Source organism: Neoarius graeffei, chromosome 20 (genome assembly GCF_027579695.1).
Source record: "Neoarius graeffei isolate fNeoGra1 chromosome 20, fNeoGra1.pri, whole genome shotgun sequence".
NCBI classification, from domain to species: domain Eukaryota; kingdom Metazoa; phylum Chordata; class Actinopteri; order Siluriformes; family Ariidae; genus Neoarius; species Neoarius graeffei.
The window spans coordinates 33,713,658-33,729,116 of NC_083588.1; the positions used below are offsets into that span (position 1 = coordinate 33,713,658).

General features: G+C 37.8%; 1 protein-coding gene across 11 annotated transcripts in view; it reads right to left on the reverse strand.

Moving 5' to 3' along the window:
• Positions 1–9: 9 nt before the first annotated feature.
• Positions 10–15,459, reverse strand: part of LOC132868568 (TLC domain-containing protein 4-B-like) — a 92,386-nt gene continuing 76,936 nt past the window's right edge. For 7 of the 11 annotated variants that reach the window (XM_060901543.1, XM_060901542.1, XM_060901545.1 and 4 more), the window contains exons 8-13: positions 15,075–15,196; positions 14,519–14,585; positions 11,325–11,462; positions 5,969–6,085; positions 5,573–5,719; positions 12–4,693 (exon numbers count right to left, since the gene is read on the reverse strand). In XM_060901543.1, coding sequence (XP_060757526.1) covers positions 4,454–4,693; positions 5,573–5,719; positions 5,969–6,085; positions 11,325–11,462; positions 14,519–14,585; positions 15,075–15,196 — 831 coding nt within the window. In that variant the 3' untranslated portion in view covers positions 12–4,453. Of the gene's footprint in view, positions 4,694–5,572; positions 5,720–5,968; positions 6,086–11,324; positions 11,463–14,518; positions 14,586–15,074; positions 15,197–15,459 lie in introns of all 11 variants that reach the window. The other 4 variants (XM_060901547.1, XM_060901548.1, XM_060901549.1 and 1 more) reach the window with 1 other exon arrangement.

Sequence of the window (15,459 nt, forward strand, 5' to 3'; positions counted from 1 at the left end):
AAGAAATATCACATGAATAAACAGCATTATTCCTCTTAAGCATTGAGTCGAGAGGTTCAGTAGTTCAACATCATGAATTCATCAGTTAATATCCACTTTTCCTTGCTCTGGAGTCAGTTGTTCATTGTTTCATCGGACAGAACTTGGACAAAGAAATGTGGCTGCATTTTATAGAAATTTTATTGCAAAGCCTTGCCATAAACAAACTGTCATTAATAAGTTGCTGTGGTAGTTTGTCATCACAAGGGATAATAAATTCCACATAAATGTAGTTTAGATATGCCAGGATTGTTCTAGTCCTATCATCAAGCTAAGCTTCTTCCTATCAGACTGAAGTATGACCACAAGATGGCGCTGATGAAGCACTGGAATGAACACAAACGGCCAAGTCTTGCACAAAAGGAGTACAGGATTCATAATTTCAACTGGAAATGCTTTTCCTCATGGTAATAAGAACAGCACAGTTCATATGATTTCCCTTATACACTATCAGTGTGCATACTAGCTAGCAGAATAAAGTCATGTCAGCTGTCATTACAGATTGAATATTGGGCTTAAATTTCCTTCCTGCCTTTAGGGCTCAGTAAGAGTTACAAGTCACACAAATCAGTAATGGCCTCTTGAACCTGGACTGGAGCACAGGCCTGGTGTTTATATTGCTGTTGAATGTTTGAATCTGATTGATTGGTCAGAAGAAAGAAACCTTTATTCTGTCACATGCACAGCGAAATTCTTCCTCTGCATTTAACCCATCTGAAGTAGTGAACACACGCAAGCACACACGTGAGCAATGAACACACACACATACCCAGAGCAGTGGGCAGCAATGCTACAGCGCTCGGGGAGCAATTGGGGGTTAGGTTCTTTGCTCAAGGGCACTTCAGCTATGATGCAGAGGGAGGGGAAAGTGCTGTTCATTCACTAAACTAACCTCATATGCTTCTCTAACCTTCAGGCCAGGACTGTCCCCTTCTAGGTGTTGCTAGAAGTAATTTTCTACTTCTATAACAGCCCGGCTGTTACAGCAATGCAGGCTGTAATTCAAATCACAAGTTTATATTAATGTACTAGTTCTAATGCGTTATCGTTTCTCTAGAAACAACTCATCCATAGCGACTCATGGCATAAATCAAGCGTTTATGAGGAGACCGTGTCAGCGCTTTGTAACAGCCAGAGCTACAGTAAAGCTGTTCTGAGTTTTCACAATGGAAGACCTTTCAGGTTCCTTATGACATCATGAGCTGCTTTTTTTGGTCTTATTATTTTTAAGAGAGCTTAAAAACAGAGGTTGGGGAGAGAACGACTGTTTATAGCTACTATAATGTAAGTGATAACGGGACTTTGTTTCATGGATGTTCCACAGCATCAAATGTATCTATAAATGGATAAAAAAAAAACTATTTGCTGTTCTTTAATAATAAAAATGCTAGCCCTGTCAAACAGTTGTGGTACTGTATAAGAAGACTAAAATATTTTGTGAAGTGTTATATTCAGAGTGGTAGCAGATCACTAATCACTGATTAGTTTCCTGTATCAGCATGCTGTTGTATTTTATTTTTCCTAATTGATAGTGATTGTTAGTAAAGTATCAAAGAAATTGGGTACTGTTTGTTTTGGTACATTAAGCAATGTTTTTATTTATTTATTATTATTATTTTTAACATTTAAGCGTTTTTAGAATGCACCATCAGTTTAATTCTCAGATGATTCTCTGTAAGTCGATCAGCATCTTTTCTGAAAACATACCAGGTCATAAGTTTCCCATTATAATATCATTACAATTTCAACTGCAATCAGTCTTCTAGTATTTTATGTTCAGTTTTTATGGTCAAAGTATTCCAAAGGTATTCCTGTCTGCAATCCATCTTCCAATAATAACCTCATTGCTCTGAGTGCATATGCTCATACAGTACTGTGCAAAAGTCTTAGGCACATGTAAAGAAATGCTGTAGGCCAAAAATGGCTTCAAAATAATGAAATGAAATGTTTCAACATAAAAAAAATACTATAAACATGAGTAAGCCATAATAAATGAAGCAAAGTCAATATTTGGTGTGAGACGACCCTTTGCTTTAAAAAAAAAAAATAGTCGTCTCAGGTACAGTGAGTGCAGTTTCATAAGGAAATGAGCTGTAGGTTTTACTGAATGTCTTACAGAACCAGCCGCAGTTCTTCTGGACACTTTGTCACACTTGCTTCTTCATTTTGCACCAAAACCCAGCAGCCTTCATTATGTTTTCTTTTTTAATCTGAAAAGTGCTCTCTTATGCTGCTCAGATACAAAGGCCCCCCCTGTAAGATTTAATTTTATACTGGGAAACTAAGGTTTGGAACTCTAAAATGTTTTTGTGCTGACTCGATAATGTAGAAGTCATAAAATAGAAATCTATAACAAAGTTTGTATTAAAAAAAATAAGGTGCCTAAGACTTTTGCACAGTCCTATATTTATGGTTATTACAAACCCATGCATTTTTGCACTGGCTTGCTGAATTCCAAGTGAACTTGAAAAGTCATGCAGCACTTCTGTAACTGTGTGTAAGCACATTGCTGTTCTCTTTTTGAATGGGATTTACTGATATGGACATAATCACTTAGAAATTCTATGCTTTAGTGAAACCCAATCTGCACGTGATCTTTCACTTAAGGTGCTGTCTGCCCAAATGTTATCTTCTGTCTAATCAGGAATTCTGTTGTTGTTGTGAAAGAGCCAGTTCACATGACTCCAGTTAACTCTCAAGAGCATTTCCATGTCATTCTCTATAACCGTGGTGATGCTGGAGACTTACCTGATGAATAGTTACCTTTAATATGCTAAAGCACTCCTTGGTTTGTTCCTCAGGAGGTGGGGAAGTTTACAGAATCTATGTACAGACCAACATCTCAGGGATTCCCTTTCAAAAAATGGTTCCAAGTGGAACCCCTTTAGAAACTAGAACCTTTCACCACTTCAGGGAGGCTTTATCTAACGATGTATGTTCAGCACAAATAATAAGTTCATCTAAGGGCCGGAGTCCAGCGCATTTTCATCTCATGGGTCTGCACTTGTGTATCCAGACTTCTAAGTACTGATTTCCAACTGGAACACTTTTTAAATTCTGAGGCAAAAATAAGTTTTCTGAGCAAGATATTATCACTGGATTGAACTAAGTTCAGAATGAAATGACGTCTTTACTCTTGTGTGTTTTCCAGCAGACTACAGGAAAAGATCTCTGGTGTCAGGTTGTGTCTTTCAGCAAAAGTATGTATTTTGTTGCCACATTTTGCACAAATAAACTCAGTTTGATTTTTCTGCTCAGATGCGCCTGATTTAGCTCACCAGTTAATAAGTAAGCAAGGAAATCACTGCACGCTGCTGGACTCTGGCCCTCTATGGCTACTTCTGAAATTTGACCCAAGTCCTTTTAAAATTCCCCAAATCTTACTTCATAGAAACGGACTTACAAAGTGAACTCTGGTTAATCTGCACTGTGTTTTACTGTGTTGTGTTTCTGCATGTGAGGAGAAGTGATGCAGGAGTAATTAATTCTTCAAGGCACCATGTGTGTTTAGCAATTAGCTGTAATGGAAAAAAAATCCATCAAATTTTACACACTTCTCAAAGCCATGCAATACTGGAGTGGTGTACATTACATTCTTCACGTCATGTACTGCACCTGTAAATTTTAGCTTGATTTAAAGCCTCACGGCTGAATGATAGGTCCGTCTGTTAACCATCTTATGCGTTTATGGTGCAAAAGACAGAAGAAAAGAGAGAGAACACAACATTGGCTGCAAATTACAGGAACCAAAAAAGGACAGGTTTGAATTTGGGTGTCTGACTGGAATAACGTTGTGCTTTCTCAGGCGTCCTCTTAGGCAAAATGACTTCTCTCATGATATGTATGGGTGCGGCCAAGCACTTCTCTCACGAAGGTGGATAGAATTCTTAGATATTAGTGAGTGTCCTCAGCTTCGCTGTGCTTGGTTAGTACCATAGCATCCTTGTGGAACTTTTTTTTTTTTGGCTATTCCTTCCTATTACTGAGCTAAACTTCTTCATGTCTGAATACTTGTGATCATCAGCAGTAATAGTGGATATTTGGGTCTGTTTCAAACCAAATCATACTATATAAGGCATCATAAATATTCTAGATTTTTTTTTTTGAAGCATAGTTTTTTTTCCCCATTTGCTAAAAACAGAATGTCATGCAAAGTGGTGACAGGAAGCTGCTACACTCAAAAAATAAAAATATGAACAATTCCGAGTGAGAAGCAGGGATAGCCCGTGGCAGAAAAACATAAACATAATTTTAAAAAAATTCCATCTTAAATTAGACCTAATATTCTGGTTTGGTAGATGGTTACTAACAGTTTGCGTGGCCTTGCAGGATGAGGTTTATATTGTTTAAAAAAGTGGGCAAGAAATGAGTGAATTAAAAATAAAAATAAAAAAAGCAGCAGTGTGTGGGCTTCTTAGTCAGAGTATTGGTATCCATCAATCTGCATGTCCTGGCCGTTGTCCATGTAGTCTTCAGGGTAAGTGCAGTACTTTCTGTCATAGACTTGACGTGGGAGCCCGTAGACAGTCATGCCTGACTGCGATGCCACCTTGTTTGTACCCATCTGCAGTGAGACGATGGAAGTGTCACAGGCTTCCATGTCCAGCTTCTTATCAAAGATTTGTCGCTTGGTTCCTGGTGCTGTCATACCAGACTGAGTCAGAAGAACAAAAAAGAAGGAGCTGGTAATACTGTTAATGCATCTTAGTTTCGGCTGGTACACTATATGGCCAAAAGTATGTGGACACCTGACCATTACACCAATATGTCTGAGCCTTCTCCAAACTGTTACCACAAAGAAGGAAGCACACAACTGTATACAATGTTTTGCATTTGTCTATAGCATTACACTTTCCCGTCACTGGAACTAAGGGGCCCAACCTGATCCAGCACGACAATACCCCTGTACACAAAGTGAGCTCCATAAAGACAAGGTTGGAGTGTAAGAACTTGAGTGGCCCTGACATCGACCCCAGAACACCTTTGAGATGAACTGGAAACACTGACTGCATGCCAGACTTCCTCGCCCAACCTCACTACTGCTCTTGTGGCTGAATGAGCACAAATCCGCAAAATGTAGTGGAAAACCTTCCAAGAAAAGTAGATGCAGCAAAGGAGGACCAACTCCATATTAATGCCCAGGGTTTTGAAATGGGATATTCCACAAGCGCATACTGTAGTATGTGTGTGTATTGATTGGATGTTCACATACTTTTGACCATATGAAGGTTTTAACGATAATGTAAAAGAAATAAATTACAATAGGCAATTTAATGATTTCCTGTTGACCTTGAGAATAAAACTTTCCAATTTGCTTCCTCTTGTGATTGATAAGCTGACAGCTCATTAAACATGTGATCTAGCTGCTGAGTTCAATTACAACCAAACATTGCACAAGTTTTGTTTGACTAGTCCATGATACCAATGTTTAAAACACTGCAAAGAACTGCAGATTACATTAACTGGGTGAAACACTACCAAACAGATCATAATTATAATAACAGATGGCAGTGATGTTACACTTTATAAGCACCTGATTGGCTCCTTTGTTCGTTCCCATCTGCAGACTGATCGTTGACTGGTCCAGAGGATTCTCCATGCCAGCTTTGGGATCATACAGGTGACGCCTTGTGCCGTATGATGTCATCCCTTTCTGGCTGGCGAACTTGTTGGTCCCCATCTGAAAGAGTCCAAAAAAGAAAACAGCAAAAACATTATCAGTCTTTCTACAGGGTGACCAAAAAGCCAGGAATCAAAGACAGCAAAACTACACATACTTAATTTTGTATATATTATTTACAATAGTATGCTCTACATTATCCCCTTATGCTCGACACATTTTCTCAGCCACTGTATCATGTTTTTGCTGAACATATTTGCTCAATATATTCCCATTGGTTCTGAAGATAATACAGAAACACAGATTGACCTGAAGGCCGATAACGTTGCGTCCCTCCTTCAGTTTCTCAGGCGCGAACCTACGCTGCTGTTTCTCTGCATACTTCACCCCGATGTCAGATTTAGTATGAACACCTTTAGATTTAGCCTGCACAAAGTAAAAAAGGGTGAAATATGTAAAAGGAGTAATTCATGATCTGTATTACAAAATGAATGAGATGAAGCTACTATTGGGTCTTCTCATACAAATTCAGCTATTTACTATAAGTGCATTATGTCACATATCATAATATACTGAAATCTACTTCAGGTTTACTCCTTTAGCACATTATCCATGCACATTATACTGTACATCTATAATTATTTTAGATCAAGTCATGGCTAAAATTATATCACTTGTAAGTAAACTTAAACAGCATAACTGACCAGAAGGCGTTGATTCATTTTCTTTAGTATAAACACAGAGATGATTATAGGAAATGGCGCACTCTCAGAGATTCGGACTATTTCTCGATAATCACCTCGGCAAAGTGAGGAAGAATTACAAATTATGAAAGAAAATGCTGTTTGTAAAAGTGCTAAAGATGCTACAAAGTTTGGTCTAAAACTATTCAAAGGTAAGGGGGAATTGTGATTTATTTGATCTATTTCAAAATAAAGTATTTTATGTGACTTGGGATAGATAAGTGACAAGTCTGTGCCACACCTTTATTACACTTACATGCCGCTTTTGAAGTTTGAAATAAATTATTTTTTAAAATACGATCCTTAAAATTTTTTAATAATCACCTGTGTATTTATACTAAAACGATTATCCGCCTCAGGCTCAGTGTATATCGGTGAATAATGACCTTGACTTCATCTTGGTTATTATTCACTGATATTCACTTTGCCTAATTGTTAAATAACAGCAGCTGACTGGCTGTAATTCAAATCACAGGTTTATATTAATGCACTCAATCTAATACACGATTATTTCTATAATAACAACTCATTCACAGGGGACTGTATACAATTTGCATACTCGATAAATCAAAAAATTTGCCTTTTGACGAGGTAAGGATTAAAATATTTATTTCAGTGTGAAGATGCTGTCAAGACTTGTACAGAATGTTGTTTGTTGAATTTTGTTGATTTTTTTTGCCATTTTTAAGTATTAAAAACCTAATGAATCCAATACTAATCAACACTTTGGGAAATTTCTCTGTAATATGCTTCGGAACAATGATTTTTGGTTCTAAATACACAAAAAATACAATACAATTTGGTTTTAATGGGTTTCCACTCTAGTTTGTGGGTTTTATAAGGTTAATTATATCATAATAACAAATTATGTTATTTATATAGAGAGGATATTACACAGTGGTGCAATGATATGAAGTTTATCTTCGAGTGGTGAATATATTTCACGAGTGAGCGAAGTGATCGGGTGAAATATTTTTCAACACAAGAAGATAAACTTCATATTTTCGCACCACAGTGGAATGTTCTTTATATAAATATAGACACACCCACAAAATAAAAAGTTAATCCAAAGAATTTTAATTTTGAATAGGTTCGCCATTTTGACAATGTGCGTCCAGTCAGCAGGAAAACACTGGGAGTGATGTCATTGGAGTGAAATATCGGGAAATATTATACATACGGGCCACTTTTTCCATGGAATAAAAACATGTATTCTATTCCCTTCCAGCAGGTTTACTGATGGCATTGCAATATTGTTATCATATCGCTTATCCTCCATGTATTACGTCACTCTCCCCAATGGAGAATGAGCGTGCAATATTGTTATAATATTGCACGTTGTCAAGACAACACGACATCACACATCGGAGCTCATGCGAAGAGCCAATGACAAAAAGTAGCTGCTGTGCATGCGCACAATCATTTCTTTGTCCACTGGGAAAGAGAGAAGATGAGGCTAATCCAGTGCTACTGCTAGGATTAGCTATGCTATAATTAAGCACTAAATAAATAAACTAAATACTGAAACTAAAGATGCGCTGAACACCCGAAAGGCTACCAAAACTTCATTATATATTCTTCACACGTATTTACAAGAGAAAAACATACCAATGGACATCGAAAAACTGGAAAAGAGACATGTCAGAGATGTAAAACTTCTGTGCGAGCAAGCGACTGTGGAAGTTTGTAAACAAATATGGCCGCAAGGTTTGCTTCATTAAGATTTTGAGAGAATTTTGTCTGCCAGGTCGATCCATTGTGTGTAGTCGTCGATGTTGATTTTAAAAGTAACTAAGTAAATTACATCGGGAAATTAATATTTAAGTCTGAGTGAAAATGCTGTGGTGAGCGTGCGTGGAAGAAGAGTCTTGGGACAGAAATTTTAGCTTCTCGGACATTAGCCTGTGCTACTGATGAACACTACAGCAGCTGTAGGTCACTTCACTGCCGCGCTAACAGTGCCAACTTGCGGGTAAGCTAGCGTTGGCCTTTGAGAATGCTGATATGAAGAGAGTGTGTATGTATTATAATAATAATAATAATAATAATAATAATAATAATATTGGCTGCCTTTTTTGTGGTATATCAGATATATTTCATTCAGCGAGCATGATATTGAACTTGTCTTCGACAATGTCATGATGTGCATTAGTATTCAGCCCCCCTGCGTCAATACTTTGTAGAGCCACCTTTTGCTGCAATTACAGCTGCAAGTCTTTTGTGGTATGTCTCTACCAGCTTTGCACATCTAGACACTGAAATTTTTGCCCATTCTTCTTTGCAAAATAGCTCAAGCTCAGCCAGATTGGATGGAGAGCATCTGTGAACAGCAATTTTCAAGTCTTGCCACAGATGTTCAATGGGATTTAGGTCTGGACTTTGACTGGGCCATTCTAACAAATGAATATTCTTTGATCTAAACCATTCCATTGTAGCTCTGGCTGTATGTTTAGGGTCATTGTCTTGCTGGAAGGTGAATCTCCTTCCCAGTCTCAAGTCTTTTGCAGCCTCCAACAGGTTTTCTTCCAGGATTGCCCTGTATTTAGCTCCATCCATCTTCCCATCAACTCTGACCAGCTTCCCTGTCCCTGCTGAAGAAAAGCATCCCCATAGCATGATGCTGCCACCACCATGTTTCACAGTGGGGATGGTGTGTGCAGGGTGATGAGCAGTGTTAGTTTTCCGCCACACGTAGCGCTTTGCATTTAGGCCAAAAAGTTCAACTTTGGTCTCATATGACCAAAGCACCTTTTTCCACATGTTTGCTGTGTCCCCTACATGGCTTCTTATGCCCGTCTTTCAACAATGGCTTTCTTCTTGCCACTCTTCCAAAAAGGCCAGATTTGTGGAGTGTACGACTTATAGTTGTCCTGTGCACAGATTCTCCCACCTGAGCTGTGGATTTCTGCAGCTCCTCCAGAGTGATCATGGGCCTCTTGGCTGCTTCTCTGACCAGTGCTCTCCTTGCTCGCTCTGTCAGTTTAGGTGGACAGCCATGTCTTGGTAGGTTTGCAGTTGTGCCACACTTTTTCCATTTTTGAATGATGGATTGAACAGTGCTTCTTGAGATGTTCAGAGCTTGGGATATTTTTTTATAATCTAACCCTGCTTTAAACTTCTCCAGAACTTTATCCCTGACTTGTCTGGTGAGTTCTTTGGTCTTCATGATGCTGTTTGTTCTTCAGTGTTCTCTAACAAACCACTGAGGCCTTCACAGAACAAGTGTATTTATGCTGAGAGTAAATTACACACAGTAGGACTCTATTAACGAATCAGATGACTTCTGAAGGCAATTGATTGCACTGGATTGTATTTAGAGGTATCAGAGTACAGGGGGCTGAATACTAATGCACACCACATTTTTCAGATTTTTATTTGTTTAAAATTTTGAAGACCATTTATCATTTTCGTTTCACTTCACAATTATGTGCTACTCTGTGTTGGTCTATCACATAAAATCTCAATAAAACACTTTTAAGTTCGTGGTTGTAATGTGGAAAAATGTGAAAAAGTTCAAGGGTACGAATACTTTTGCAAGGCACTGTATGATACTAGAATTGACTAATAATTCTCTCACTAATTTTGGCACAAATGAGCGAGCCACGACCCATCCTTGCTTGCAAAGACTGAGCCTTTGGTGCTGCTCCTTTTATACCCAATCATGATCCCCTCATCTATTACCAGTTAACCTGCTTATTGTGGAATCTTCCACAGTGGTGTTACTTGAATATCCTATAAACTTTTCAGTCGTATTTTGCCTCTGTCCCAACTTTTTTGAGTGTGTTGCAGGCATCAAATTCTAACTTAATTTATATTTACAAAATACAATTAAGTTGGTCAGTAAAACTATTGAAAATCATTTCTTTGTACTTTTGTCAGTTAAATAAAGGTTGAAATGAATTAACAAATCACAGATTTTTGTTTTTATTACATTTTGGAACATATCCCAACTTTTCTGTAAATGGGATTAGTACACTAGCCATATTCTTATTTTATTTACTTTAAAGTACGCCATGTGAAAAAAAAAAAAAATCACAAAATCCAGCTACTTCACCACATAACACACAAAAGCTGCCAATCTGATTAAAAATTCAATTCAATCCCTTTTTATTGCTTAATTAATTATTAATTCCTCAATGTGTTTATTCCCGTTTTATAATCAATTTATGACGAATGATTTACCAACAGATTTATTGATTAATAAATGAGCTGTACAAACAGGCTTGCAGATACTAGGTCCTGCCAGCAGAAGGAATTACATTAGCATCTTCTCTTACAGTATAACGAGGAGTAAATTTTTAGTGATAGTCAAAATAATCAGACACATGCACACAGTGAAATCCAAATAAATTTTTCCTTGTCTATATTTTCTTTGCTGTAAGACTTTCAAAATGGTTCATTAAACAGAGTTTTGCTGCAAAGTCTGTTTTTGTCTGCTTTTTCTATTATTTTGTCTACCTCACATAAATATTAGCAAGAACTCTTGAGCAGAGAAATGGAGGAATTCAGGAAGTCACTGCCTCACATGCACAAAAGCACTTATACAAATAAAGCTATAATTAGCATCTAAAAACTGCCAAAAAAGCCCTTCAGCTCAGAGAGCTCTAAAAAGCCTGGATTTGTTTGGGTCACGTGAAAGCCAATACACACTTGTGTTCTCCAGCACTGCCTCTGAGATCACTGTTCATTCTTTACTCTATTCCCACAACCAATCATGTCTGTGTAATGAAGGCGTATCTAGTGGAGCATCTAATTCATCATCATGCAAAAATGTTATGCACATGCTGCACATAAAGCATACACATGCTTTAATATGTGCACATACACAGGAAATAGATCTGCATGAAAATACAATATACACAGAGGACAGACAGGTCCAAAAAGTAACTAAATATACTCAGGAATGCTCGTAGTTCACTTACCATCCCAGCCAGTGCGATCAGAGTGCTCTGAACCTGCGTGTGGTTGACGTTCTCAAACAGGTCGTTTGCCTCGAAGATATCATGTGGCTTCAGACCGTAATCCTGAATGGCTCGAACAAAATTGCCTATGTTTTCCAGCTGCAAAAAAGAGAAGCAGTTCTGTAAAATAGCACAGCTGCCTTTGAACGCTGTATTCAATTATTAAGACAGATCAGTGCCATAACACATTCTGTTCAAATCTGGAATTAATGAGCAGTGGCCTCTACTTTATGGAGGAAGAAACAACACAACATGTGCAATCAGATCTGGATCTCAGCAGATGAAAAACCAACAAGACACTAATTGTCTATTTAACCACTTAGAGAAAACACAATGAATTAGACAGGGCAAAAGAAAAAAAAACATGAGCATTAGACAAAACAAAATAAACAAATAAGTAGCAAATATTTTCAAATTACAAATATTTGAAATCTGGAATGTCTCAGAATATCTCCTTTGCTTTTATACACAGCTTTATTCGAGAGACATTAATTAAAGTTTCAGCAGAAATCATCAGACACAATCATCATGTATATCTACAACTTGTATCAGACCTTATCGCTAATTTTATATATATATAGTATACATATACACACAGTACTGTAGAAAAGTACTGTATAAACAGCATTAAGCCATAATAAATGAAACAAAGTCAATATTTGGTGTGAGACGACCCTTTGCTTTAAAAAAAAAAAAAGTAGTCGTCCCAGGTATAATGAGCGCAGTTTGATAAGGAAATGAGCTGTAGGTTTTACTGAGCATCTTGCAGAACCAGCTGCAGTTCTTCGGAACACTTTGACTGTCATACTTGCTTCGTAATTCTGCAGCAAAACCCAGCAGCCTTCATTATGTTTTCTTTTTTAAATCTGAAAAGTGCTCTCTTCTGTAATATGCTACTCAGATACAAACATTTTCTTCCTGTAACAATTACTTTTGTGCTGGGAAACGAATGCTTGGAATGCAAATGTTTTTGTACTGACTCGATAATATAGAAGTCATAAAATAGAAATCTATAATAAAGTATATATATATATATATATATATATATATATATATATATATATATATATAAACTGGGAAGGTGTACGAAGGTGTACTGTGTAAGACTGACCTACATTCACATGAAATTGGTTGAATTCACTGCTTTATTTCAAACCAATGGCCCATTTTATCAAATACACCCAGTCAAAATGCACACAGACCACAATAAATATGTTCACACATCGGTATATATCGCTCTTTTCTGTGAAACCAATATTGCAAACACTGATCTTGTGATAATGGCAGAGCCAAAGATATTGTCAGAATGCTCATTACAGGGGGTCCTTGGTTCGATCCTGAGCTTGGGTTACTGTCTGTGTGGAGTTTTGCATGTTCTCCCTGGGTCTGTGTGGGTTTCCTCTGGGTTCTTCAGCTTCACCCACCACCCAAAAAATAAACTGCCTCTAGGTGTGAATGTGCTTGAATGGTGCCCTGACAGACTGGCATCCTATCCTGTGAGCATTTCTGTTTTGCACTCGGGATCCACTATAACCTTGACCAGGATAAAGTGACTAAATTAATAAATTCATATTGATAGGATGTTGATAGATGGCTAATGACTGTGTAATGCTATATAGCTGCACTAAAAGCTATTGCTGGTATGAACATCTGTTTAAGTAGCAGCAGCAGCAGTTATTAGAACACACTGATGACTCTGTTCACAACCTAAGAGATAAATATATTTATTCTTATAAATATATTATTGCAAGCAATTAACAAAGTTGCTCACTTTCATTAATAAACAGGAAAAAATGTGCGGCGTCAAACCTGTCCGTTATGTTCTGTTTGGCTTGCTCATTGGTATTTCACAATTTAGAAAATGTTTATTTTGGTATTGTTATTTAGTAGGGAACCAAAGAACAGCAAAACTATGCCTAAGAAACTTTACATTATACCATGATACACTATATGGCCACAAGTTTGTGGACACCTGACCATCACATGTGATTCAAACTCATACTGTATGTGCTTTCTGAGTATCCCAGCCCAGATTTATTCCCCCTTTGCTGTTATAATAACTGTAGATTTTGAAGCATGGCGGTGGGGATTTGCCCATTCACCCACAAGAGCATTAGTGAGGTCAGGCACCAATTTTGGATGAGGAAGTCTGGTGTACAGTCTGCATTCCAATTCATCCCGAAAGTATCCAGTGGGGCTGAGGTCAGGGCTCTGTGCAGGCCACTCGAGTTCTAATACTCGAACCTTAGCAAACCATGTCTTCATGGAGCTCACTTAGTGCACAGGTGCACTGTCATGCTTGATCATGCGTGGGCTCCTTAGGTCTAGTGATGAGAAATTGTAATGCTACAGCATACAAAGACAAACTATACAATTGTGTGCTTCCAACTTTGTGGCAACAGGCTATATAGTGTATCTACTGATATTGTGATCACTTTAAAGTATACCATAACGTACATTTTTGATCACACTGCTCACGACTAGTGCATCCTTACTTATCATTAGCTGGAAATTTATAAAGCTGTCAAACTAATTCCGTGCACAGAGTCCTTTAGGTTAGAGTTTATTAAGGGTGGTGCAGTGGTTTGTATTGAACCTCACAGCAAGAAGGTTCTGGGTTCAAACCTCGTGGCTGACTGGGGCCTTTCTGTGCGAGTTTGCATGTTCTCCTCATACTTGCATGAGTTTCCTGTGGGTGCTCTAGTTTCCTCCGACAGTCCAAAATACATGCGGATCAGGTCAACTGGCTTACTCTAACTTGCCCATAGTTGTGAATGTGAGTGTGAATGGTTGTTTATCTCTGTGTTAGCCCTGTGACAGATTTGCAAACTTGCCCAAAGTCAGCTGGGATTGGCTCCAGCTTCCCCCACAACCCTGATGGATAAGTGGTATAGATAACGGATAGATGGATGGATGGATGGATGGATGGATGGATGGATGGATGGAGAAAATCTCCTCAGATGCAGAACTGACCTTGTGTTAAAGGATTTTACAGGAGTTACATCAAGATGCTTGGCGTACCACTGAATTATTTTACAGAGGGATGAATAGGTCCAGTGTATTTAACAGCCGTACCATGTAACATAATCTTTGTAGGAATTATTACATGCTCATAGAAAAGCATAGTGTGCTGATTTTTTGGAAAAGAAATTCACCTGATGCCAATTCTGAGTGGAGTTGTTGATCTTTCTCACAGAGCCAGGCTGGAGCGCATTGATGAGTCTGTGTTGAAAGAAAAGAAAAGAAAAGAAAGAAAGAAAGAAAGAAAGAAAGAAAGAAAGAAAGAAAGAAAGAAAGAAAGAAAGAAAGAGCGAGCACAGATTTACATTATTTATTGTATAAATGACTTTCAGAGCTGTTACATATTATACCATAAATGTGACTGGCCAGAAGGTATTGGTCAATTTTTTTGCTATTTAATATAAGAGAATGTATAATCAGTGACATGATGAAGCTTTTTGTAATGAGGTGTTTATTTATTTTAATATCTTCTGTGCTCTATCACAGAACCTCAACTGTTAAGTATTAATATTAACTTACAGAACTAAAATTGACATTTCAACAGCAAATCTAGGTGATTATCATAAACATACAGCTATGTGGTGCATTGTCCTGACAAATTCTGTGCCAGAGCTCTTAAGCCATATCATAAAATGTTCTCATTATCTGTGATAATTATTATTACTCTGCGATTCTGGTGCTGGTACTCACTCGCACAGGATGACTCCATCTTTAAGGCCCTCCATGAAGTTGTCTGGGATTTTGCGTCCTGTGAGCTCATGGATCCAAATCCTGAGGTCTTCCTCCTTCTGAGGGTCGTACTTCTGTGCAAGCTGGAGGTCAAATGTCAAACAGGGGTCACTGTAGCATCTTTAACATATTCCTGCTTCTTCTAACAGACAAGAGGCATGGAGCTTCTCTAAAATCTACCATAGTTTCATGTTGTTATTACTGACTTATTGCATCAGAGTTACCTGTAGCATATAACTACACAAAGTATTCACAAACAGAATGTACACTGTTTAACTTACAGCCCTTTAATTATAGCAATAATCAGTTGAATAAGGTTTTATAATCATAAACCATCAAGAGCTTC